The 22,904-nt window shown below is 58.3% G+C and overlaps 9 protein-coding genes across 9 annotated transcripts; 5 read left to right on the forward strand and 4 right to left on the reverse strand.

Annotated features, from left to right (window-relative positions):
* Positions 1-627: 627 nt before the first annotated feature.
* Positions 628-2,622, forward strand: PSEUBRA_003262 (General substrate transporter; the record flags this gene model as incomplete). The annotated part of the gene is made up of 1 exon (XM_016436386.1): positions 628-2,622. The coding sequence occupies one exon, from the start codon at positions 628-630 to the stop codon at positions 2,620-2,622; it is 1,995 nt and encodes a 664-aa protein (XP_016292096.1).
* Positions 2,623-3,394: 772 nt separating this feature from the next.
* On the reverse strand, positions 3,395-5,857 carry PSEUBRA_003263 (Variant SH3 domain protein; the record flags this gene model as incomplete). The annotated part of the gene is made up of 1 exon (XM_016436399.1): positions 3,395-5,857. The coding sequence occupies one exon, from the start codon at positions 5,855-5,857 to the stop codon at positions 3,395-3,397; it is 2,463 nt and encodes an 820-aa protein (XP_016292097.1).
* Positions 5,858-6,482: 625 nt separating this feature from the next.
* PSEUBRA_003264 (EF-Hand 1, calcium-binding site) lies at positions 6,483-9,632 on the reverse strand (the record flags this gene model as incomplete). Its single annotated transcript, XM_059465029.1, has 1 exon — positions 6,483-9,632. One exon carries the CDS (start codon positions 9,630-9,632, stop codon positions 6,483-6,485), a length of 3,150 nt encoding a protein of 1,049 aa, XP_059320636.1.
* Positions 9,633-10,522: 890 nt separating this feature from the next.
* On the forward strand, positions 10,523-12,586 carry PSEUBRA_003265 (uncharacterized protein; the record flags this gene model as incomplete). The annotated part of the gene is made up of 1 exon (XM_059465033.1): positions 10,523-12,586. One exon carries the CDS (start codon positions 10,523-10,525, stop codon positions 12,584-12,586), a length of 2,064 nt encoding a protein of 687 aa, XP_059321378.1.
* Positions 12,587-13,600: 1,014 nt separating this feature from the next.
* PSEUBRA_003266 (Alcohol dehydrogenase GroES-like protein) lies at positions 13,601-14,899 on the forward strand (the record flags this gene model as incomplete). Its single annotated transcript, XM_016436385.1, has 1 exon — positions 13,601-14,899. One exon carries the CDS (start codon positions 13,601-13,603, stop codon positions 14,897-14,899), a length of 1,299 nt encoding a protein of 432 aa, XP_016292099.1.
* Positions 14,900-15,545: 646 nt separating this feature from the next.
* PSEUBRA_003267 (uncharacterized protein) lies at positions 15,546-15,950 on the forward strand (the record flags this gene model as incomplete). Its single annotated transcript, XM_016436392.1, has 2 exons — positions 15,546-15,740; positions 15,846-15,950. 2 exons carry the CDS (start codon positions 15,546-15,548, stop codon positions 15,948-15,950), a joined length of 300 nt encoding a protein of 99 aa, XP_016292100.1.
* Positions 15,951-16,022: 72 nt separating this feature from the next.
* Positions 16,023-17,165, reverse strand: PSEUBRA_003268 (Survival protein SurE-like phosphatase/nucleotidase; the record flags this gene model as incomplete). Its single annotated transcript, XM_016436406.1, has 1 exon — positions 16,023-17,165. One exon carries the CDS (start codon positions 17,163-17,165, stop codon positions 16,023-16,025), a length of 1,143 nt encoding a protein of 380 aa, XP_016292101.1.
* A 639-nt stretch (positions 17,166-17,804) lies between these two features.
* PSEUBRA_003269 (uncharacterized protein) lies at positions 17,805-18,440 on the forward strand (the record flags this gene model as incomplete). Its single annotated transcript, XM_016436383.1, has 1 exon — positions 17,805-18,440. One exon carries the CDS (start codon positions 17,805-17,807, stop codon positions 18,438-18,440), a length of 636 nt encoding a protein of 211 aa, XP_016292102.1.
* A 111-nt stretch (positions 18,441-18,551) lies between these two features.
* On the reverse strand, positions 18,552-22,895 carry PSEUBRA_003270 (Cation-transporting P-type ATPase, N-terminal; the record flags this gene model as incomplete). The annotated part of the gene is made up of 1 exon (XM_059465045.1): positions 18,552-22,895. One exon carries the CDS (start codon positions 22,893-22,895, stop codon positions 18,552-18,554), a length of 4,344 nt encoding a protein of 1,447 aa, XP_059320637.1.
* Positions 22,896-22,904: the final 9 nt, after the last annotated feature.

Raw genomic sequence — 22,904 nt, forward strand, 5'->3', positions numbered from 1 at the left:
GTCCCACCACTCACGCATCTTGGGTGGGCAACCTTTCGACAGCTCGTCATTGCCATGGAGAAGCCGGTCGGACTCGTTTCAAGCTTGTCTCGTCTCCTACCTGGGGCAATCCAGCAGCAAGCAAAGGCCCTCCATCATGCTTGCTTCTCGCGGCTATCAGAACGGACGCAAATCTGGTCCAAGTTTCTGGATTTTCCCTCGCCACTTTTTATTTTGTTTTGATAAAATAAAAATCTGCCCAACTCCGCTCTGCCGCTTTGCGCTCTGTTTTTTCTGCAGTGGATGCCGTGGGCTCAATCGGCGCCGCTTTCTCCAACCCACGCCTGCGGTTGTGAGCTGTGGAAGAAAAATTCTCGCTACGTCGCCGTCACATCCGATGGATCGTTTCCGTCTTTGCTCTCGAGTCGGTGTCGCTGTCTGCTGCTGCTTCAATCACTCTTGACGGTGTGTGCGTGCTCGGCGTAAGAAGTGTCACTTCTCATAAAGCTGCGCCGCTCCTCGACCTTCTCACCTTCCTTCTCCCCCACCTTAGAAGTCACCTCCTCCTCACTTTCTCATCTCGACAACACATTCACTCTCGATCCTCCCTCTCCGGACGATCAAGACCGTTGTCGCCACATCTACACCATGGCCGAGCCCCGCACCGAGATGATGTCGGCAGCATCATCCAGCCACGCCGGCGACGCGCACTCCCAATCATCCGCCTCGACACCTCCCTTGGAGCCATCTAACGAACACAACGCCCACACCGGCCCTCACTCAAGCCAATCGCACGTCCTCGACGAAACCCTCTTCCCCGCCGACTCGTACACCGCGGACACCAAGACCTACTGGGCCGACCTCCCCTTCTGGGAAAAGACGCGATGGATCACCAATCAGTCCAACACAGAAGCTCGTCGCGAGCTCGGCGAGATCGGTAGCATGTTCAAGCGCGACCCCCTTTCGCCGCTGCGTGCCTACTACAACAACTACGTCATCACCGGTCTCGGTCTCTTTGTCGAAGGCTATACACTCTTTTCGGTGGGAAACTTGACGCCGCTTTTCAAGGCGGTGTGGCCAGCATGCTGGAAGACTCACGAGGTGTGCGACAAAACTTGGGTCAGTGCCATCGACTACCTCGAGATTGTCGGTATCATCGTGGGTCAGATCCTCGTCGGTATCGAGGGTGACTGGATTGGACGACGTTTCGGTATGGTGCAGGATGCGTTGGTGATGACGCTGGGATCGGTGATGCTGACGGCCATGTGGGGTAACTCGCTCAACGGATGGGTCATCTGCTACGCCTGGTCCGTCTTTATCTACGGTATCGGCGTTGGTGGCGAATACCCCATGACATCCACCCGAGCCATGGAGGGGACCGGTTCCGGTCGAGCTGCCACCACCGGCGATCGAATGCACCGTGGTCGCAAGGTGGCCCTGTCCTTCCTCATGCAGGGCTGGGGTCAACTTGCCAACCAGGCCGTCCTCATCATCGGCCTTCTCATCTTCCACGGCTCGCTCGCGGCCCCTTACTCCACCACCTCCACCCAGTGGACTTTCCGCGTCCAATTCGGCATTATCGCCGTCTTTACTCTCTACCTCGCCTACATCCGCTACTACCGCATGACCTATCAGGACGCCGCCCTCCGCCAAGCCAAAAAGCGACTTGGCACCTCGGGCTACGACATGAAGTCCCTCAAGCTCTCGCTCAACCACTACTGGCACCGTCTCGTCGGCACGGCCCTCGGCTGGTTCGCCAACGACTTTTTCTTCTACGGCAACAAGATCTTCAGCGGCATCTTTATCAACATCATCACGGGCAACCGAGGCGGGCTGGAGACGACTTGGCTGTACAACCTCTACAACATCATCATCTCGCTCGCAGGGTACTATCTGGCGGCGTTGTTGATCGACCACAAGCAGTACGGGCGAAAGTGGATGCAGGCCAACGGGTTCATTGCCGACTTTATTCTCTTCATCATTGGAGCGGCGCTGTTCAACCCGTTGACCAAGCCTGGTGGAGGAGTCAAGGCCTTCCAGGCGATCTACTTTTTGAGCTCCTTTTTCAACCAATTCGGGCCCAACTCCACCACTTTCTTGCTCGCCGCCGAAGTTTTCCCGGCCTCCATCCGCGCCACTTCGCATGGTGTCTCCGCCGCCGTCGGCAAGCTCGGAGCCCTTGCTCCTGCCATCCTCTACAACTACATAGAAAACAGAACGAAGTTCTGGGTAGTGTCGTGGTTCGGCCTGCTCGGCTGGATCCTAACAATGGTCTTCATCCCGGACACGACGGGTCTCGACCTTCGCGAGCAGGAACGCTACTGGGAATGCGTCGTTCAAGGCCGCGAGTCGGACTACCACGGTGTCGCCATCCACCCGCGTCACCTGTCCTTCTACGAGCGTGTCGTCCTCAAGAGGCACAGGCACTACAATCCCGAGCTCGACAGGCAGCAGAAGATGGCCGAGCTCGAACGCATGTTCCACTCGTCCAAGGCCGAGAAGGGCGAGGTCGACGAGGTGGATGTCATGGAGGAGGACCTGCAGTCGTACTTCCAGCAGCTCGCGGATGGGAAGAATCTGGGCTCGGCAGCTCCGCAACAGCAACACCCGTCGAAGCTCGCCGAGATCGAGAAGAGGTTGTGATCAAACTTCGGACATTTTCTCACGTCTAGATGCGGTCGTTCTGTCTATAGACCGCTTATTGCATGCAACTCTAATGATGTTCCCGTACCATGGCCCCTGTGTTCTTGTTTGTGTTTGGATGCTGATCGACTCAATGCCTCGCAAGGGTCACGAACAAAGCGATGTGTTGTGGCATACCAACTTGGTGCGATCGCAGGTGGCGAACATGGCGCCAAGGTATATAGCAAGCTACGAAGTGGGCTCGGCAACACTTGAACTACGGTGACCGAGTTGGATTACAGCAGGTTGCAAACATATTCAGTTGTGAAGTGGGGTTGGTCGTGTGTTCGATTCGCCTCGTCGTATTGGGTTTAAATTTGGGATTATTCGAGTGGAAAGCGCGAAGTCGGGCTTGGCTGACGCATTTAGGCTCTAGGTCAAGTAGGCAAAACGTTGACTTCCTCTCCCTTCGAAACAGCGCAGAGAAGACAAATCCTGGTAAGATTTCGCTACAGCAGCAAACTCACGCTCTCTCTGTTCTTCTCAGACGCAGTTACACGCTCACAACGCACAGGCGGGTTCGATGACGGTAGGCCAGTTCCAGGGTTGGCTTGCCTGAGGGACGCCCAACGTAGTTCGCCAATTTTTTTGCGCCTTTCTGTAGCCTTATTTTTCGAGCCCTTTTCGGGTTGAAAGGATATTCTCAGATGATAATGTTCAGCTCCTCAGCCTGACAGCACACACATACACAAGAAGCACATCAAAGAGTGTCGATTGACTCCAGTCCTCTACTCTAACCAGTTGCCATGGCCGCTCCCCGGTCCTGCCCACCGTCATACGACGGCGACCCAGCCCCCGCCCCGCCAATATCGCCTGTGAACCTCGAATCCAGGCTAGCCACAGTAGACAGCGCCTTGCCGCTTGGTGACTTTGCCAGTCCCCCGCTTCCGGCCGTCCCCGTTGACGGCAGCTTGCCGATGTACCAACTGGGTACCCAACCTCTCGCATGTCCATCCCGCTCCTGAACGCAGTACGACCAGTGATTGTACCGTTTGAACACCCTCAGCCTCTCATCCTTCCGAAGATCCAGGTCGCCCTCTGCGCTGAGGTAGTCCATGAGCATCACGCCGGGTGTGCTGGTGCTCGTGATCAGGCTCGGCGGGATAGCGGCGCGTTTGGAGTCCATCTTGCCACCACCTGGCGAGATGGTCGGCGTGGATGGATTTGAGATCGTGCTCGGTCCTGAGCGCGAGGAGTTGGCGTCGGCGTCGACGATGCTGCCCAACGGTCGAGATGTTTCGAGAAGACAGCCGGCGGGCACCCAGCCAGAGGAGTGCTCCGCGCGGTAGTTGGAATAGGTGATCCCGTCGTCTTCGTCCGAGCCCATCTCGCTGGCAGGTACACTGTAGACAATATCGCCTGCGCCGTCACCCTTTGCATCGCGCTGCACGATCCACCAGCCTTTAGCCTTGTTGATGACAACGAAGGTGTCGCCGACGTTGACGTCAAACTCGTCGTCGCGCTCGGGCATGTATGGGTAGATGGCTACCGCGTACGTCCTCGCCACCTTGTTGCGCTCGGGAACCTCTGCTGCCGGCCCAACCTCTACCGGGTTGCTTGCATTGGTCACCACGGCACCCGCCGGCGGCGCGCCAGCAATGACCCGACGTCGATCGGCCCTCGGCGCAGCGCCCTTCTTGGGACTCGTCTTGCCCTCGCCTTCCTTCTCCTGCTGCTTGCTAGTCGCCTTGGCCTCAGCAATGGCGATGGGCGACTTGACATCCCGAATGTGCCGAAGCATGAACACCGGACTCTGCTCATTCTCCTTCAGCTTCTGGAACAGCAGCAGCGGCTTCTCGTCGTAACTCAGACACCGTTCGGTCTTGCCGTAGCAGATGAAGAGCGCGTACTTGCGCCAGTCGTCGTTGATCTTGTACTTCTTGAGCGCCGCAGGGAGGACCTTGTAGCACGGATCGTCGAGCGTGACGCGGAACGACTTGTACGGGTTGCTGTCCGACGAGCCCATGTTGGCGACTGCAGCCGATGCGGACGATGTTGACGTTGCCGCGGCGCCCGCCTTCGGGTTCGGCTCGGACGATGGGTTGCTGGATGCATCCTTGCGGGGGTCGCGATCCAACAAGGGACTGCCGGCTGAAGCGCTGCCTGATGCGCTGCCATTGCTTCCGACGTGGCCACCGCTGCCATGAGCACTGCTACCGAAAGGAGACGAGGTGGAAGACGGGAAGGCGTTGCCTCCGCCCAACGAACCAGCGCGGGGCCGAGACGAGACTGCCGAGTCTGGCTGCGCCAGCGAGTTCTGGTGAGCAAGTCGACGCGTCGGGCTCACCATAGATGAAGTGAACCCTGCGCTCAAGGGCTGCGCCTGTTGTGAGTAGCCAGACTGAGATGGCAAGGCGGGCGGCGCGGGCTGCGTCGGCGAGAGATCCCCTGCGCCCGAGTTGTTGGAAGAGTTGGCGGCGTACAGGTGTGCAGCAGAGGTGGTCGGCGTCATGGGCGAGTGGCCACCGATACTGTTGGACCTGCCAGATGTTGCGGTGGTAGGCCTGAAGCCGCTCATGCCGTGCCCTGCATTGTACGAGAAGCCAGTGCGGGTGGGGGAGACGAGGCCAGCGAAGTTGCGGGAATTGGGCGAGTCGTGGTGAGGCACGCTTGACGCGGCGGTGGAAGCCAAATCAGGATTGGAGCCAAAGGCAGACATGGAGTTGGCGCTGCCTTCGGATGGATTTTGAGAGTAGAACGAGTTGGACACCAGCGTGATGGGAGTGTCTATCGAGTGCGCCTTAACGCCGACGTGTCGCGCTACTGACGCCATGTCCTGCTGAAAGCGAGCGAGGTAGTCCGCTAGTCGAAGGATCTGTGATTCCAACAGGCGGATGCGATCGTCTCGCTGGCGCAGTGCAGTCGCCATGTGAGCTGTTGCAAGCGTACTGGAAGACTGCTCCTGCGCCTCGACCGACTTGGGGATCCAGTCCCCTTCCTGGATCGGGATGCCGTATTGCTGTTTCAGATGGTAGATGGCGGTGAGGAGCGCGAGACGCTGACCGATGGTGACGACACCAATATCCTTGAGCGCCTCATCGTCGAGCAGGACGAGCACATCGCCAGTGATGCCATTCGACTTGAAGTCCCGGGCATACTTGGTGAGACCGACAGAGGAGAGCCAATCGACGACCTGCTGTTCGGACCATTTGTTGACATGCACTGTCGGCGATGACGTCGGACTGTAGGACGCCATGATGAGAAGACCCAGCGCAAAAGTGTTTGTTGAATGTCTGCGTTGACTCTATGAGAGACTCGTCTTGTGTAAAGGTAGAAGGATAGTCTGCGAAAGATGCACAGTTCAAGGCGATCGGCTGGTGGGGATGTATCCCATTGTGGCGCTGAGATGGCTGGCCGGCAGCAGAGGTGGAGCGTCAAGTGAGAGACCGTCTAATGATGGACAGAGACGGTGGCCGTCGGATGTGATGCGGAGGAGGGTGATGTGATGGTGATGGTGATGATGGTGTGATGGCTCGGAGTGGCATGCGGACATGTGATCTAACGGTGCTGCACCCTGAATTTGTGACAGACCGCGAAGCTAAGCGCGTCTGGGTCAGCCGGTCCGTCCGCATCAGCTGCTGCGCGTTTTCAGTGCTTCGAACCAAGCCACAACCGCCACACCTCGTGACTGCCAGTGCATCTACTGGATCACAGACTCGCTCGGGACGATCGCGACCACGACGGTGCTCACGCTGCATACAGTCGAACTCATGGCCTGCTGCCTACACGCACATAGCTCTACAGACAGATATTTTGATATAGTGGATAAAATAGCGAGGCGAATGCCTCAATGCTGAGCAAACTAACACGCTGGAGAGCGTCTACAGCATCCGTGGATCCAGCTGAGTCGACGTCAGACCTGTGCCGGCCGGTCGTCGACGCAGCTCCAACAGCGTCTCGTTGATGTACGACGACAAGATATCGTTCTGCGATGAGTGATGCATCAAGTCTTCCTCCACCCCCTCGACCGCATCCAACAATCGTGTCGCGGCGTCCACTGCCCATGTCTCGGTAGTCTCGTAGTCCTCTTCCTCGTTGTCGAGCACCGATACTTCTCCAGCATCGCCTTGGGCGGGCGTCTGGTCGTCCTCGGGCTGGCCATGCTTGCTCCCTCGCTCTGATGCGCCAAAGTTGGCAGGCAGCGGCAATCCAAACTTTTCGTCTCCTTGACCACGTATCGCGGCTGCATCCTGCTCGTCCTCGTCTTGCTCGCTCCGTTTCGATCCAGCTTTCTGCAGCAACGATGCCGCTCTCCTCGTCAGCATACGCAGGATCAGAATCGATGTGTAGGCTGGTCCTTGAGGCGATGGATTTTCGTCGTTGTTGCCAACCGTAGGCGTGCGCGTCACGTCCAACAAGTAGGTGCCAGGGTTGTCGACGGTACCATCTGAGGGCGCTGCGCTCGATGGCGCTTTCCTTCCATTCGCAGCCCCGTTCACCGCAGCGCTGCCTCGATCTGATGTCTTGCCTAGGGTTAAGGCAGTCTCGACACCATCCGCATCTCGCTTGCCGCGCAGAGTGCGTCCGCCGTGAGATGACCTGGCCGCAACGAGCTTCGCAGCCTCTCCAGTGTGTTCAGCTCCTGACACAACGCGGAGGTTTTCGTCGACAACAATGTCGGTGCGCTTGCTTTGCTTTGCCGGACGACCGCCTTCCTCGTCCGAACGAACGTGCGTCAGCACGTGAGCCACGAGGGCCTGCTGGTGTTTCACGGTGCCAGCTGCCGTCGAAGAGCTCTTGGCATCAAAGTCGCATCGCCTCCATCGACAGCGACCATCCGAAGCATACTGCGCGTGTACTTTGGCATGACTTCGCTGGGATTCGAGCGAGTTGGTTTGGGGGGCTGGACACGTCGACCAATGGCAGCGGAAAGGCTCGAGCAGCTCGATGTCCCTTTCCCTGACGGTGATACCCTTGATGACGAAGCGTTGAGGTGTGGTATCGGTCTTGGGAACGACCATGGCTTGCGCATTAGGGAAGACCTGACCAACAGCGCGAATCAACTCGGCCGCCGGCTGCAAAGGCACACCGTCGCTCTGCAGGGCGAATTCTTCCTTGTAGGCGGTCCAGAACTCCATCTGGGTGACTTCCTGTTCCCCGTCGCGATCGAAGACCATGCTCATCCACGCAATGCCACGTTCAGGTTCCTGCAGGCCGAGCAAACGTTTCCGTTCCTTCGGTGTGAGCTTCTTGCGTTTGGCGCGCTCTTGCGGCGTCTCGTTGGCGATGCGCATCTGAAGCTCGCGCCTGCGGTCGACCGCCTCAGCATGGCGATTGGGTATGCTGGCAAACCACGCCGAGGGGACCTTGAGTGGGATGAGACGCTCCCACATGATGCGTCCGAGCTGCAGGTTGCGCGACAGCAGGCGAATGAGCGCAGTGGTATTGGCGTTGGCACGCGCACTGGCTGTCTGTGCTGAGGATCCCTTTGAGATACCGTTCTGCTGGCGCGCTTCTCGCGGTGCTTGCGACTCGTCCTGACGATTGTGGATGGGGAGCGGGGCAGCGATCTTGATGGCGTTGTTGCCGATGCAGACCAGCTGGTAGAGCAAGTCCAGAGCGACCTCGAGCAGCTCGACGTCTTGCGTCAAGGGCAGCAACTCGACGCAGCGTTGCAAGAGACCGGGCGACTGCTCTCCATTTGGAAGTGTGACTTCGACGAAAGCCACCTCGTTGCGATCATTGGCCGCCAAGGTCGTGAGGCAACGAAGCGAACCCATCAGGAACGCGCGATCCTTGGAGTGAAGCGCCAGCGAGAGGAGCGTCGCGAAAATGTCGTCGCCGGCTGTGGGCGCCGTGTCTGCCTTTGTTGCATCGGATCCATTCGCGATCGAAAGCGCTTTGGACGGTGCTGGTACGCTGGCCGCCCGTCTTGTCAACGTGACCCTATTAGCTAGTGCCTCGAGAATGTCGAGGAAGTAGAGACGCAGTTCTGCGATGCCTTCGATCTCGAGCCATCCTTCTTCATGTTCTGATCCCGACGCTCCGTGCTTTGCTTCGTCTTGACTTGTTCGTTGCACTGCCGTGGTGGGCAGACGCAAGATGTCGCGAATCAAGACCAAAGTCCCCTTGATGCTGCCGAGACTGCGCGAGTTCGAGGTGTGGTGGACCATGTTACGCAGTGACAAGGCAGCCTCGAGAGCTCTGCGCATAAGTGCGGCGTGCGACGGATCCAAAGACGGGTTGAATGCGAATGCTGAGCTCTGGCCGTTGACTGGTCCGGATCGGTGTACGAGCGCGCGTTGAGAGGTGGTGATCCCTTGATGGCCGCCGTCACCAGGAGCTCCAATACCAACATCGGGAGCTTCGGTGGATTGCTCAAAGTAGGAGGCAGCCCATTTGGAGGGGTCTTGGCCAGTCAGGGCGGCGTGAATCCTTCGCACGAAGGAGAGCAACGCATCTGCGAGGCCTGGAACGCTGTCGAGGGTAAAGTCGCGAGCCGCCTGGTCGCGATGATTGGCGGTGAGCGAGACAAGACGAGACAGCGCCCAGTCGATCTGCGATGGAAGGCCGGACTTGAGCGAGAGGAGAATGCGATTGCTAGGGCCTGGGACAAGATAGGGCGCTTCGAAGCCGTCGCCAATCATCTTGAGACGTTTGAAGGACACGGCGGGATCGCCAGATGCGTGTGGTATCCTGGTGGAGCTAGTTCGTTGCTGAAGTATCGATGAGGGGGTCTGAGGCTTGCCAGGACCGAGTTGGGCCCGTTGCGAAGGCATGGAAGGAGCATGCAAAGCTCGGTTAGGTGCAGGCAGCCCCGCGATGGGTCTCAAGGGCTGCTGACCTTGCTGCAGGTAGCTAGAGTGTTGTGACTGCGGATGTTGACCGTACGGTAGCGATGGCAGGCCGGGACCTGGGTGCTGCTGCTGCTGTGGTGGGATGTATGGAAGATGCTGGCTGCGGATGACGCTGGGACTAGCTGCCACGTAGGGAGCGGCGCCCGCAGGCGAAGCGTGCTGCGGATAGGACATGATGAGGTGAGAGTAGGGGCGAGATCACCAGTCGGAAAGATGAATGCCGTCGAGAGATGAAATGTGGGAGAAAGGTCTAAAACATCAACTACCCGGCGAGCCAGCGGCTGATGATGGACGCTGAATTGGCACTAGCCAGGACGGAATGCGAGTTGACTGCCAGCAGCGGTTTGACTGGAAGATTGCTCAGCACGACGATGCGCAGGTACCGGCCCGCAGCTATCGCCAAGTTGTCGGGTGCAGCCGAATGGGAGATGCGGGTCCAGTCGATCGAGGTGCTGCGGAGAAGGGTGAAAGCGCGGTAAGAACCGTGGGAAGCGTTCGTCGCTTGACACCCGGAATGCTGAGCTGAGCGTAGCAGCCGACGTGCGGATGAACGAGGCGAGTATATGGCGCGGAGACTGGCCGTGCCGATGGGATGAGGTGACGAGATTGGTGATGTTGCTGAGCAGAAGAGGATGTGATACGTTCGAGGTGATCAACAGCGCGACCATGTTGGCCTTTGCTCTCCTCGCTTGCACTCAGAGACAGGCCCACTTTTCTTCTTGTTTCACCCTTTCGTGTCGTGATTCACTTTGGCATTTTGACTTAGCAGAGCAGACCCTTCGGCGTAACAGTTATGGAATTTTCGGTCGATCAAGGGTCCTTCTTCCCTTGCTGCGTTCCTGCATGACCTTCGAACTGAGCCGTTGCCGCCATTGATCATGACAACCATCCCTTCCTTCCAACTCACACTACACCACCAAAGTCGCTGAGCGAAGGCAGTCGGCCGCACCGGAGCATTTATCAGCCGGCGATCTACTCAGACAGACGATGCGGTGAACCCTTCTTCGCCTCGCTGCATTTGCAGAGGTGACCCGAATCTTCGCTCCCAAATCATCACCGCCACCATGCAACAAGTCTGTCCGGATTGCGGCTCACAAGATGCCTCCGCGCTGCTGGCCGAAATCGGTCAACGAATTTGCTCCATGTGCGGCTACATCTCGAATGATCTCCAGTTCTACGAGCCCACTGACGTGCTCCAAGCCGTCTATGAACTTGGCAGAAGAGGGCAGCACATAGCCTCGGATTCTGCGCAGTTGGCTCCTGTGGCCTCCTTCTGGTCCAACGACCCCGATCACAAGCATCAAGTCTATGCGCTTCAGCGCAAATCTGAAGTCGATGCCCATACACTCGGTACGCTCAACAAGCTCGGAAGCCCTTCTTTCTTCGAACAAGTCGATTTTCTCTTCCAGCGTGCTAAAAACGAATCGTGGAAGCGATCGGCTTCCGCAGATGCGGTCAATGAGGACAACGATTCAGACGTTCAAGACGTAGAAGCACTTCTCGCCTCATCCTCGACCCTAGTGCCCGCAAGCCTCAGACCGCGCCGGGTGCGTTGGGGCAGCGGCTCCCTGCACCTTGCTACTGCCTGCTGCTACGCCGTCCTACGTCGCGCAGGCGTCCGTATCGACCTCGAGACCGTGTCACATGCTGCTCAGCTGCCTTCACTCAAAGTGCGGGCCGCCTTCCGTCACCTGCGTTTGCTGGTCAAGGAAGCAGTGCGAAATGTCAAACTCGCCAATCCAGACGTTTATTTGCGCCGTATCGTCGCCTTCTTCCGCTTTCACCTGAGGCACAGACCCTCATCGGCCCTCCATCCTACCATCGTCAAGTTCCTTTCACCCCTCGGGCGAAGTAGCGCGAATTCGAGTCGCGAGGGCAAGGCAAGTCCAGTGTCCACCAGCACATCGTTTGAGGCGATCGAGGCCACAGCGCTCGATCTCTGCGCCTTGTGGTGGCCCGATCGTCCAAGCCATCCTGCCGTCCCTGCGCCTCTGGCTGCATTTGCGAGCATCGTCCTCGCCATGGAAGCACATCTCAAGGCTTCAGCGCCGATCTTCGAGATCTTTCGCTGTACAAAGGCGGCTCTCCAGTTCAATTCCAACGTCATCGACTCCGAACAAGCTCGCGGTCACGGCCCAAGCGGCGACGCTACGATGAGCAAGAATGCCGTTGTATACTACAAAGAGCTGTGCGCGGCCTTGAACACGCAGGCAGCCAAGATACCCTGGCTCTTTGATGCGGCTCCGGTCAGCAAGAAGCGACGCGAAAGGCAGCGTTTAGTCGCACGAGCTGGCGAACGTGCTAGCATCGCCACAACGACGAATCTCGCCCGCCTGGATGTCATTGTTCACGCCCTTGATATCCTGGATGTCTGGCGCAGCACACACTCCAGCGAAAGTCGAGATGTAACTTCGAAGCTGAGTACATCGCATTTCCGACCTGTCGACCCTTATCGGCCAAACCCATCAACGGCGAGCTTCAGATCCGCCGGGGAAGTCGGCGCCGAACACGCTACAGATCAAGAGGAGATGAACAAGGACGAACTCGACTGTTTCCTCTCCACATCTCGAGATCAGGCACCATCTGAGTCGGACGGCGGTAGCAGCGAGGTCTGGTCTCGCGTTCGACGGAAGCTGGAAGCTGCCGGTCTACTCGATGCAGGAGTTGGCGACGATGGTCGCAGATCTTCCGCTCATCCTCTCGATGCACTGACAGACGCGCAAGTTGACGAACTGCTCTTTGATGTGGACGAAATGGCGTCGCTTCTCCGAACGGATCCGACCGAGCGGTCTGATGTCGAACGAGCAAAGATCGCTGCTGGGGTTTGGCCGGCCACATTCGAACACGAAAGAAACGCCGAGATCGCCGCATTGGCACGCAGCATGGAACGGCAGTCACCGCCAGCCCAGGCTATAAAGATCGAGTCTTACCAGTCAGTGTCGTCACCTGAATCCGCCTCAAGCAGTTCTAGAAGACGTTCGAAACGTGGCAAAGGCTCTTCTGCGACAGTCAAAACGGAGCTCACCACACATCCCGAGTCGCGTGCACAGTCGCAAAAGCGCACTCGGATCAAACCCTTCGGCGTCTCTCTCCGCGAACAGCTCGACGAGTCAGACTGGAGCGAATGAGGCGGGCGTACTCCCATGCAATGATACCCCTGCGAACCTGTTCAAAGCGTGCACGCGTACTTGCCGGCCTGCCTAGCACGACGAGATCTGAGCAGCGAAGGGACCGCGTATTTATGTCCTTGATTTCCGAGATGGCTGTTCATGTCGTTGCGTTTTTTTCAAGAGGGGATTCAGCGCGTTGTCGGCTGCAGCGACGTGCACTCGGATTCATTCTTCGCGACAAGACATCTGCTCAGTGTGGCAGGACGCTCTCAGTGTCCCAGCTGTCGGCCCAGGCACGGGATGGACGGAAGAAAGTCAAGCTCCACAAAGAAGCGTATCTAAAGTGTGGCTGAGTCATAGCCGAGCGAGAGAGAAGTGCAACGAGCGCAAAGCCACTTCGCAAACGCATCTTCGATCTCCTTGCAATCGGTCACGCCTTGGCCTGTGATTCAGCTGTGTCATTCCCATCGCGAATGCCCAACGCCACTTTGAGCTGACGACGGCCTTCCCGTTTCTCGCTGACGCTCCTTGGTCAAGTACATTCAGCCCCTCATCCCGCATCATTCGCGTCGCGGTCGCGGCCGACATGCACGGGCTTCCTCGAGCTTCGCTGTGGCTCCCTGGAGTACGAAAAATCAGCACGAAAGGCCTTCGGTCTGCGCTATGGGCATCGTCGAGCAACAGTGACTAAGCCCTGGCTGATGCGGTGTCGTGTGATACGCGCTAGCTGGCAGGGTCACGCTGAAACACCGTCAGCCTTCCTACGCCTGGCAAACGCTGACAAGCGACGTCTTCACCTACGAAATGGCTCAAGCAGCACATCGCTGTACTGCATACCAGGCTGAGCACAAGAAGGAGCGTAGTCATGGCTCAGTCGTAGAACTCAGCATGTCTCTCCGTATATAAACGACGAGGGATCCGGATGAAGCTCCTCTCGCCGTCCATCTCGCACTCTCCGTCGCCACGATCCGGCAGCTCTCACCGACATCCAACCAGTAATTTCCACATCAACCACACGAAGCGAGCGCAAACATGACCAAAGAAGTTCCCACGGCCACCGCGACCCAGTACAAGCCGGGCGAGGGCACCATGAAGGCCCTGACCTGGTACGGCACCAAGGACGTTCGGCTTGCTGAACATGCCATCCCTACGATCACCGACCCGGACGACATCATCATCCAGTCGACGGCCGCCACTGTATGTGGCAGCGACCTGCACCTCTTCCATGGCATGATCCCCAACCTTAAGAAGGGCGAGATCCTCGGCCACGAGGGCGTCGGCATCGTCCACCAGGTCGGCGCCAAGGTGGTCGACTTCCGACCTGGCGATCGTGTCGTCGCCTCGTTTTCCATCGGCTGTGGCAAGTGTCGCTACTGCAAGGACAACAAGTACAGCATGTGCGAGGAGACCAACCCCAGCAAGGACATGCAGGAGCTCTACGGGCAGAAGATCGGCGGCATCCTCGGCTACTCACACCTCCTCGGTGGCTACGCCGGCACCCAGGCCGAGTACTTCCGCATGCCTTTCGGCGAGGTCAACTGCTTCCACCTGCCTCCCGAGGTGCCCGACGAGAAAGCGATCCTGCTCGCCGATGTGACACCCACCTCGTACCACGCCGTCGTCGACATCGACTTCAAGGAAGGCGAGACGGCCGCCATCTGGGGCGCCGGCCCTATCGGTCAGCTCATCGCTCAGTGGCTCGTCCGAGTGTTCGGCGCCAAAAAGGTGATCATCATCGACAACGTCGCCCCTCGTCTGCAGTGGGTCAAGGACCGTCTCAACGTCGAAGTGGTCAACTTTGATCACACTCCCAAGGTGGCCGAGGAGCTTCTCAAGAAGGTGCCCGGCGGAGTCGACGTCTCTTTCGACGCAGCCGGCTTCCGATACGCCAAGTCATTCTACCACAAGGCAATGCAGTCGCTCAACTTGCAGACGGACACGCCCGAGAACCTCAACGAGGCCATCCGCGCTACGCGCAAGTTTGGCCGCATCTCGGTCATCGCCGACTACGTGGGTCTCTGCAATGGTTTCCTGATCGGTGCACTGATGGAGAAGGGTGTGACGCTCAAGGGCTGCGGCCAGGCTCCGACGCAAGGCTACATGGATAAGATCATCAACGAGTACGTCGTGACGGGCAAGTTCGATCCCACACTCATCTTGACGCACCGTTTCAAGTTCGAGGACATCGCCAAGGCGTACAAGGCTTTCGACGAGAAGCGCTTCGACGAGAGCAAGGGCATCCCTTACATCAAGGCCTTCCTCGAGACGAAGTATGCTCCGCCTCCTGCAAAAGGTACGCCCGAGCTGAGCGCCGTGCCCGGCTACGAGTAGTGGCACGAAGGTGGCTTGTCGGATTCATGCCTTTCACCCCTCGATGTCGTGATCCAATGTCACTCCCGGCTGTCGATTGTTGTTGTCTCCTCCGGTGTTAGCCTCTTTGCGTTCTCTCACTCAATCAAGTCAACTTTCCCCTCATCACTAGCGATGGTGAGCCGAGCGGACGATTCGAATCTATCAGAAAGCACATCCTTTCCTGAGCAAGCAGCAATGAGCAGGCCCCGAACGACAGCCGACACGATGATCTCATCCGAGGTCCTCTAGCTCTCGGAAGAATTAAGGCGTGCGCTGACTGAAGCACACAGCGTCATGTCGCGTTGCGCAAGCGTTTTTAGGCGACGTGGAGGATCACTCATCTTGCTTTTTTGCCGGGCCTCTTGCTCTGTTCGACGTCGGGTCGTGCAGCGAGCTGAAGATCAGGCTCAGTCCGGATGGGAGAGGATGAGCTCATGAGCTCATGTGACGTCGAGAAGCAGTGCTGACCGCGGGAACCGCCCGCGAGATGTACAGTTTCTGCGTCAGCTCCAGTATTTCGCCGCCTACAAGCTGCTCATATAGACCTTCCTTCCCCCTTCGACCCACTCCCCCACTTGTCACAGCGCGCCCTCACCCCTACCACTCCGAGTCCTACACGCTGATCATGTCGAACCCAACATCCTCCGGTCCGCAGCAGGAAATCGCCGGCACGCTGCCAAACAACTTTTCGCTGCGCAATAATATGAAGGCGGACCCCAAGGTGCCCCTGAACGCGGTGCCCAACCCCGAGACCGGGCGTGACGACGTCAACACGGGCGGTCGGGGCGGCGACGTGCTTCGACAGGAGACGCAGGCTCACGTAAGTGCTTCTTTTTCCAACTTTCGATTCGACCACCAGAGGACACACCAGAGAGACACGAGTGATGGCGAGAACGGATGCTGACGACCTGCTTTTGCGCAACAGGACATCGATCTACCCCCGAACAAGCCGCACAACCACCCCGAGGCCAACGAGTCGCACAAGAAGGTGTACTCCTCTCACAAGGGTCCTGACAAGCCCGACGTCTAAGTCAATCTAATTCCATTTCGACCTATCGTTCCACCAGATTCCTGTGCATCTGTTTCGTCTCAGCTTGTGCATCTACAACCGCCATCGAGTGCCCACGTCCAATCCATCCTTCAAGCCCTTCTCCACACCCTCACTCGCATCCCTCTCGGTCGCCCCACCCTTCACCGCCTCTCCTCCCGCTCGAGGCACATCCAACCCCCTCCCCTCTCGATCTACCTCCATGAAGTTCGGCCTGAGTCTCGTAACACTCACATACCCGTTCAGAATCGCCCACACATCCGTTCCCTCGGGCAACCGTTTCGGCCCCAACAGACTGGCCATATTAGGCGCAAAGTGCAGCACGTTCTCCGGCTTCGGTGCTGTGGCAGGCTGCGGTGCGGGCGGGGCGGGGTACTTGGAGGTGGTGTTGGCGGCAAACAGCGGACCGTAGCGGTTCTCCCAAATCCTTGTCCAGACTATCTCGGGGTTGCTGACGGTCTCGCACAACGGGACGTTGATCGAGTAGCACCCTACGTCCGGTTCACTGTCCCAGTTGGAGTAGAGACGCTGGATGAGGGAGGCAGAGAGACGGTTGGCTTGAGCGGCGACGCTGCGGAGGGTGGGTGGGTCGAGTGCGGGGCCGCGGGCGCGAGATCGGTCCGCAAAGGTAGGTGGGGAACCTGTGAAGTGGCCAAAGGAGACGGCGATGCTTCGGACGCCTGCGAGACTGGCCGCCATCGCAGCACCGAGTGTGCCGGATGAAAGGGCGAACGCCGTGCCTGTATTGCGCCCGAAGTTGGGACCCGAAACGACCAGGTCGAATGGCGTACTCGTGCTGGCTGGTGCCTCCCTCTCTTCCGCAGTCGACCCGAAAAAGGCGTTTTGGTTGAAGAGCCCGCTGTTGGACGCAGTGGTTGGAGAGCCGTCGATGAGGATCCACTCTGCGATCTCCCCTCGCTCTCGGTTGATCGGGCGTCGTGTTGCGGACCACGATTCGGCAGTGCCCGCGTGCTTGCCGTCAAAGTTGTCCGCCAAGGGGTAGTAGTACCAGTATGCTACGGGACCTTGGAGTGAGAATTGCATCGAGCCCCATGACTTTTGGAAGGAAGGAAGGACGACGCTGACGTCCCATCCGAGAGCGGTGAGTTCGGAATAGAGTCCCAGGACGTGAGGCGACGAGGTCGAGGGTGGACCGTCATCGTTGACGAGGAGGACTTTGGGGCGCGAGTTGGGCATCTTGGGTGCTGATACCGTGGAGATTGTGGTGGTGCTGTGAGAGGAAGGACCGGTGTCGGACAACTCTTGATCTATGTATATTCCTGGAGGTGTGGATAGGGAAGTGCGTTGGTGATCCCGATACAAGAGCACTGAGACGAGGAGAATGAGCAGCGAGGTGACGAGGGTGTGCAGCGAAGAAGTGCGCGGCATCCACGTTCGAGTGAGAGGAAGACGCCGAAGGTCGAGTCAGAGATGGTGGAAGCTGTGAGAGAGACTGCGCGTTTGGCCGATGATGTCGGTCTGTGCATCTGTGCAGCTGATTTGCCAATCGGTCTCTCTGAGTTGCCGTCGACCGAAGCCGATGAATTTCTTGCCAGATGTCAGATCTTCCATTCGCCGTTTACGCTGCCAAAAAAACTTGGACGCAGGTGTGCATCATCGCTCGCTTTCGACCCTAACCATCGTCCACCTCGACTCTGTTCTGCAACATCATCGTCGCTCTCCACCAAACACATCCGCCAGCCAGATAGCGAGGTCGGCTCACTCAACACACGCATTCTTACACTCGCAGCTGTCAGCTCTCTTGCCAGCATCTCAGTCCCGAACACTTTTGAATTGCAACCTCTGCGTCGAGGTCTGCCTACCCGCACCCGCACAATGGCGCCGTCGTCCGACTACTCGTCCTCGCCGCGGCATACGCCGATCCATCCGCGTGCGCCCACGGCCAACCTCGTCTCTGTCAAAGTCCTCGTCTCCTTGATCGGCCAAGTGGCCATCTGTGGCGCCTTCCAGATGTGGGCCTTCTACTACGTCCGCGCGCAACCGTGGTACTCACCGCCCGTCATCGACCCCAACGAGGAACTCAACACGTCCAACCCCGAGAACACAGCCGTCTTCCTCATCTCCTCCTTTCAATATTCCGTCGGATGCCTGGTGTATACAACCGGATACCCATATAGGAAGAACCCGATCACGAACGTGTGGTTGATGGCCAGCGTCACAGCGCTGTTCCTTTTCTCGCTGTATGCGCTCTTCACACCAGAGGGCAAGGTCGCAGACCTCTTGGGTCTCGTACCCTTCCCGAGGAGCTTCCACATCGCACTGTTCGTAGCCGTCGTGCTCAATACCGTGCTCAGCTTCGTCTTCGAGTCCCTGTTGGCAAATTCCGTGGCGAAAATGGTCAAGGCACTGCAGAGGTTTGTCAGACGATCGAGACGGAACAGAGGCAGGAAACACGGGAGCAAGACGTACAAGGCCGTCGAAAGGAGCATGCAGAACGACGGAGACGCCTAGTCTCGATGATCTCAAAATGTATTTGTATCGCATCGCATGGTTCTCATCGACTCATCACACTCGCTTCCGGGTCTCCATGAAGAACGTTTTGCATTTCTGATGGGTGCGCATCTACGGCGGCCCAGTCCTAGCACTGAAAACGCTGAGGAACAAACAGGCAAAGTCGAGGTACATAAATTCCCAATCGCCCAGCGAGCTGCCGATCGAGTACATGAGCAGCACGCTCGAGAACTGGATTAGCGACGTCAGACAGATGTAGCTGAAGCAGTTGAACGACGTCACCAACGCAGCGCGGCCTTCGGCGATTGTGTCGAGCACGCACGAGATGTCGCCGCGGTTCGACGTGAAGGGCGCAGCCACCGACGCTTCTGCTTCCGAGAGCGAGATGCCGATGTCCGCCGCCTTGAGCGCACCGCAGTCGTTAGCGCCGTCGCCGCAGAAGCCGCACGTGTACGACATTGCCTGCAAGCGCTCCACCAGCTCGTGTTTTTCGTCAGGGGACATGCGCGCAAAGATGGTGCCCTTGATCAGCATACGTCGCACCGTCTCGATGGGCGCAAAGTCGATCATCCACCGGAAGACGTCGCCTGTCAGCGCGAGCTGGTAGTCTTGGAAGTCAAACTCTTCGAGGTCCAGCACGTGCGGGTCCACTTCACGGGGTTGCAGGTTGTACGGGTCGAGCTTGATGCGGTCGTCGTCGACGCTCGACCAGTCGATCACAGCGCGTGGGCTCCTTTGGTCACCTTCGACGAAGGTCGGCATGAAGACGTGCGCCGACTGCCCCACCATGCCGCACTCTCGAGCAACGCTGATGGCGGTACGTGGGTTGTCGCCCGTCACCATCTTGGTCACGATGTTGGCGTTCTTGAGCACCTCGATGGCCGGCGCACTGCCTTCCTTGAGCTTGTTCTCAAAGATGATCAGACCGAGGAAGCGAAGTCCGCTCTCGGCTTGCTCTCGACGCATGCGTTGGGCCTTGATCCAGCTCATGCCCGCCATCGACTTGCCTGCGCAGGCAATGACACGGTAGCCGTGCTTGGTGTAGTACGAGAGCAAATCGTCGTAGTCCGCGGGGAAGGTGTCCTTGTCGCAGATGTCGGCCATCACTTCGGGCGCACCTTTGACAAACACCTCCATCGACTGCGACTTGAGACGCTTGACGATGACCGACATTCGGCGGAGCGATGAGACGAACTCGAACGTGCGCAGAACACCGAGCTCGAGGAAGTGGGCGTGGCGGCCGGACTTGATGGCGTCTTCGACCTCGAAGGCCTGTCCACCAGGTGGGCGGACGACGGTCTGCACCAGGGCGGGAGGTCGCTCTGTGAGCTTCGATTTGCCGTTCTTGGCAGTGCCAGTCTTGGTGGTAGCCTTTGCCGATCGATCCTTGCCCTCATCGAGTGTCCAGCCAGTGTGCTCGAACATCTTGACATCGAGCGGGTCGCCGATAACCTCACCATCGACCACTTTCAGCGAGTGGCAGGTGGCCAAGGCGTAGAGCAGCGGCATCTTGCGAGCATCTGCATCGCTCTTGGTTCCCGCACCGACGGGCATCTCGTCGACGGACTCGTGCAACTCACTGAATCTGCCAGCCTTGAGATCGATCGTTCGCGTTCCGAGCACGTCGAGACCCTCGGCAGTGAGCGTTCCCGTCTTGTCGAAGCAGAAGACATCCACCTTTCCTCCGATGATGACCCGGTTCGGCGAGATACAGAAGATGCCGACCTTGCGGAGACGATTGATGGCGAACGAGATGCCGATGGACATGGTGGCTGGCAGAGCAGGCGGCACGACGACAGTGATCAAGTCGAGAGCACGGATGACAATCGTATGCCAAGCAATTCCCATCTTGACAAAGTTGACGGCAGCGAAGAGGAAGCCGATTCCTGCAATCATGGCGAGGAAGCCGATGAAGCGGAAAGAGTCGCGGTAGAACTTGAAGCCCATCGGTTTGGGGAAGAGCATGCTGCGGACAAGAGCACCTTTGGTCGTATTGAACCCGGTTCGGACCACCATCGCCTTGGCGCCGGCTTCATTCTTGTCGGTCGATCCGCTTCCACGGATACGGATAATGCGAGTGCCGGAGAAGAGGAAGTGCTTGGCGAGATCGGCGGTCACTTCAGTGCCTGCAGCGTGAAGACCGACCATGCTTGGCGTCGTGAGCGGAATCTTGCTGACAGGGACACTTTCTCCCGTGAGCATGCTCTCGTTGACAATGGCGTCACCGCTCAGCAAGACGCTGTCAGCTGGGAAGAGGAGCAGACCGGGCTCAGCCACATCGTACACATCGCCGGGGACGAGATCGTTCGAATCGAGCACCTGCCAGTTGCCTTCGCGCAGCACACGCACGTCGCACGAGAAGCGACTCATCTCGCGCATGCGGTTGACCGTCTGACGGGTCTCGAGGAGCGTGGTGAAGATGGAGACGAGCGAGATGACGGCGATGCAGAAGGCGTAGTAGTAATAGTTGTCGAAGGACCAGAGGATGATCGAGACGATCTGGAACATGTAGAAAGGATGAAGCACTTCGTCGACGAGAAGCTGCCAGGTGGACTTGGCCTGGATCTCGATGGCATTCTTGCCAAAGATCGTAGAGCGGTCCTTTTCAGCATCAAAGCTGATGCCGTTGTTGATCGCAGCAAGCGAGGTCCAGAGCGGATCTCTCCAATCTTTGATCATGCGGAAGCGGCCAGTAGGTGGGTGGAGTGCGTAGCGCGTATAGCGGAAGTCGAAGAAGGTCAATTCCATCAGCTGTTCGGTCTGAACACCGGAAAGCATGGGAAGCCCGCCTGTCGGGGGGAGGTCGGCTCCATGACCATTGCCATTGCCGTTTGCTGGGGGTCCGCCGTTGATAATGCTGCTCTTTGCGGACGCTGCCTTTGAGTTTGCGTTGCTCTTGTTGGAAAGCTCGGGCGGCAGATTCATGGTGGGCATGGATTGCGCCTCTGCCTGGGTGGAAGGTGGCTCCCGCGACGAATGAGAGAAGACGGTGGCGAGCGGTCGGGCGAAAGGGATGGTGTCGATCTTCTCCTTGTGAAGATCGCCCCACTGGTTTTCGATCATGATGAACTCGGCCTTCTCGAATTCCGTCTCCTTGCAGACGTACTTGAGTCGGAAGCGGGGTAGCCATCGACCGATGAGATAGACGATGCCGAGAGTGAGGCAGCAGACGATCGTGTAGATGACCTGCTTACCAACGAGGGTCTTGTAGCCGGTGAAGCGGATGAGCGTATCCTCCTCCATCAGGTAGACCTGCTGTCTGCTCTTGGAAGACTTGTCAAGGTAGCTGAGTTCTGTCCTTGCTGCCTCGACGCTCTGACCAGAAGTGCGGCCGCGTGCATTGACATCGCCTTCGGAGCGACCGAAGCCAGATGGCTCTCCTGTCTCGAGATCGCGGCCTGCCAGCTCGGCGTCCAGCTCGTCTTCGGGCGGATGATCGGTGGAGAAGCGCGTGTCTCCAAAGACGGGGTCGACAGCTCCACTGAGTGTGCCGAACGCGGAGGGGAGGATGCCGTTGCGGTTCGAGGCATCGTCATCCGAGGAACGGTAGGAGTCGTCATCATCTTCATCGTCAAAGCCATAGTCATCGTCGCTCCAACCTCTGGTATTGTCGTAGTCTTCGTCTTCATCCTCATCTCCTGCATCGGACCTGCCAGCTCGAGAAGAAATGTTGGACTGCGAGGATCGCCTTCGAGAGAGGAGGGGTCGAGAGAAGGAGCGGCGGCTGCGGGCATCGTCGTTGTCATCGTCGCCGCGGTCGCCACGGATGGAGGCGAGAATGGAACCGAGCATTCCCTTTGGCTGGCTGGTGCCAGTGAGGTCTGCGTCTTCGGGCACACGCTTTCTGCGACCAAAGTGGTAGGTGCTGCCGCTACGCTGGCTTGCAGGCTTGCGGCGTCCAGCGACTGAGTCCGGTGAGACGCTGCGCTCGCTCGAAGCTGAGATGGCTTCACTCTGGGCAGACGCACCGGAAAGCTTACGGGTGCGGCGGGGCGAGCGACCCTCCATCGAGATGCGGCGTCGAGAGCTTCGAGAGGAGCGACGTCCCAACTCTGGCCTGGCCATTTCGTGACGCATGCTACTGACCGAGCTGGGAACGGCACCGGCGCCTGGACCGTCAAAGATGCTGCCGCCTTCATCGTAGCTCCCCACTTGACTGTCTCTACGTCGTCTTCGACCGATCTGAACGCCTCCTTCACTGGCGTCAGCTCCGGCATCCAGCTCGGCTTGCTGTTGGGACTGTGCCCATTCTATTGCTTCGCGTGCTTCCTGGTCGTCAAAGTATGGCGACGAGGCAAAGGCTGCTACATCTGCCGCATCCTCTGCTGTTTCGATGCTTACCTTTTTGGCGGGTAGCTGGAAGGGTGCTTGGTACTCGTCGGCAGCCACTTCGAAGTGCTGCTTCGACTTGGATGAGCTCTGACCACCGCGTCGAGAGCGATCTGGTTCGGTCATGGTTGATAT

This window comes from Kalmanozyma brasiliensis (genome assembly GCF_000497045.1).
Source record: "Kalmanozyma brasiliensis GHG001 unplaced genomic scaffold PSEUBRA_SCAF21, whole genome shotgun sequence".
NCBI classification, from domain to species: domain Eukaryota; kingdom Fungi; phylum Basidiomycota; class Ustilaginomycetes; order Ustilaginales; genus Kalmanozyma; species Kalmanozyma brasiliensis.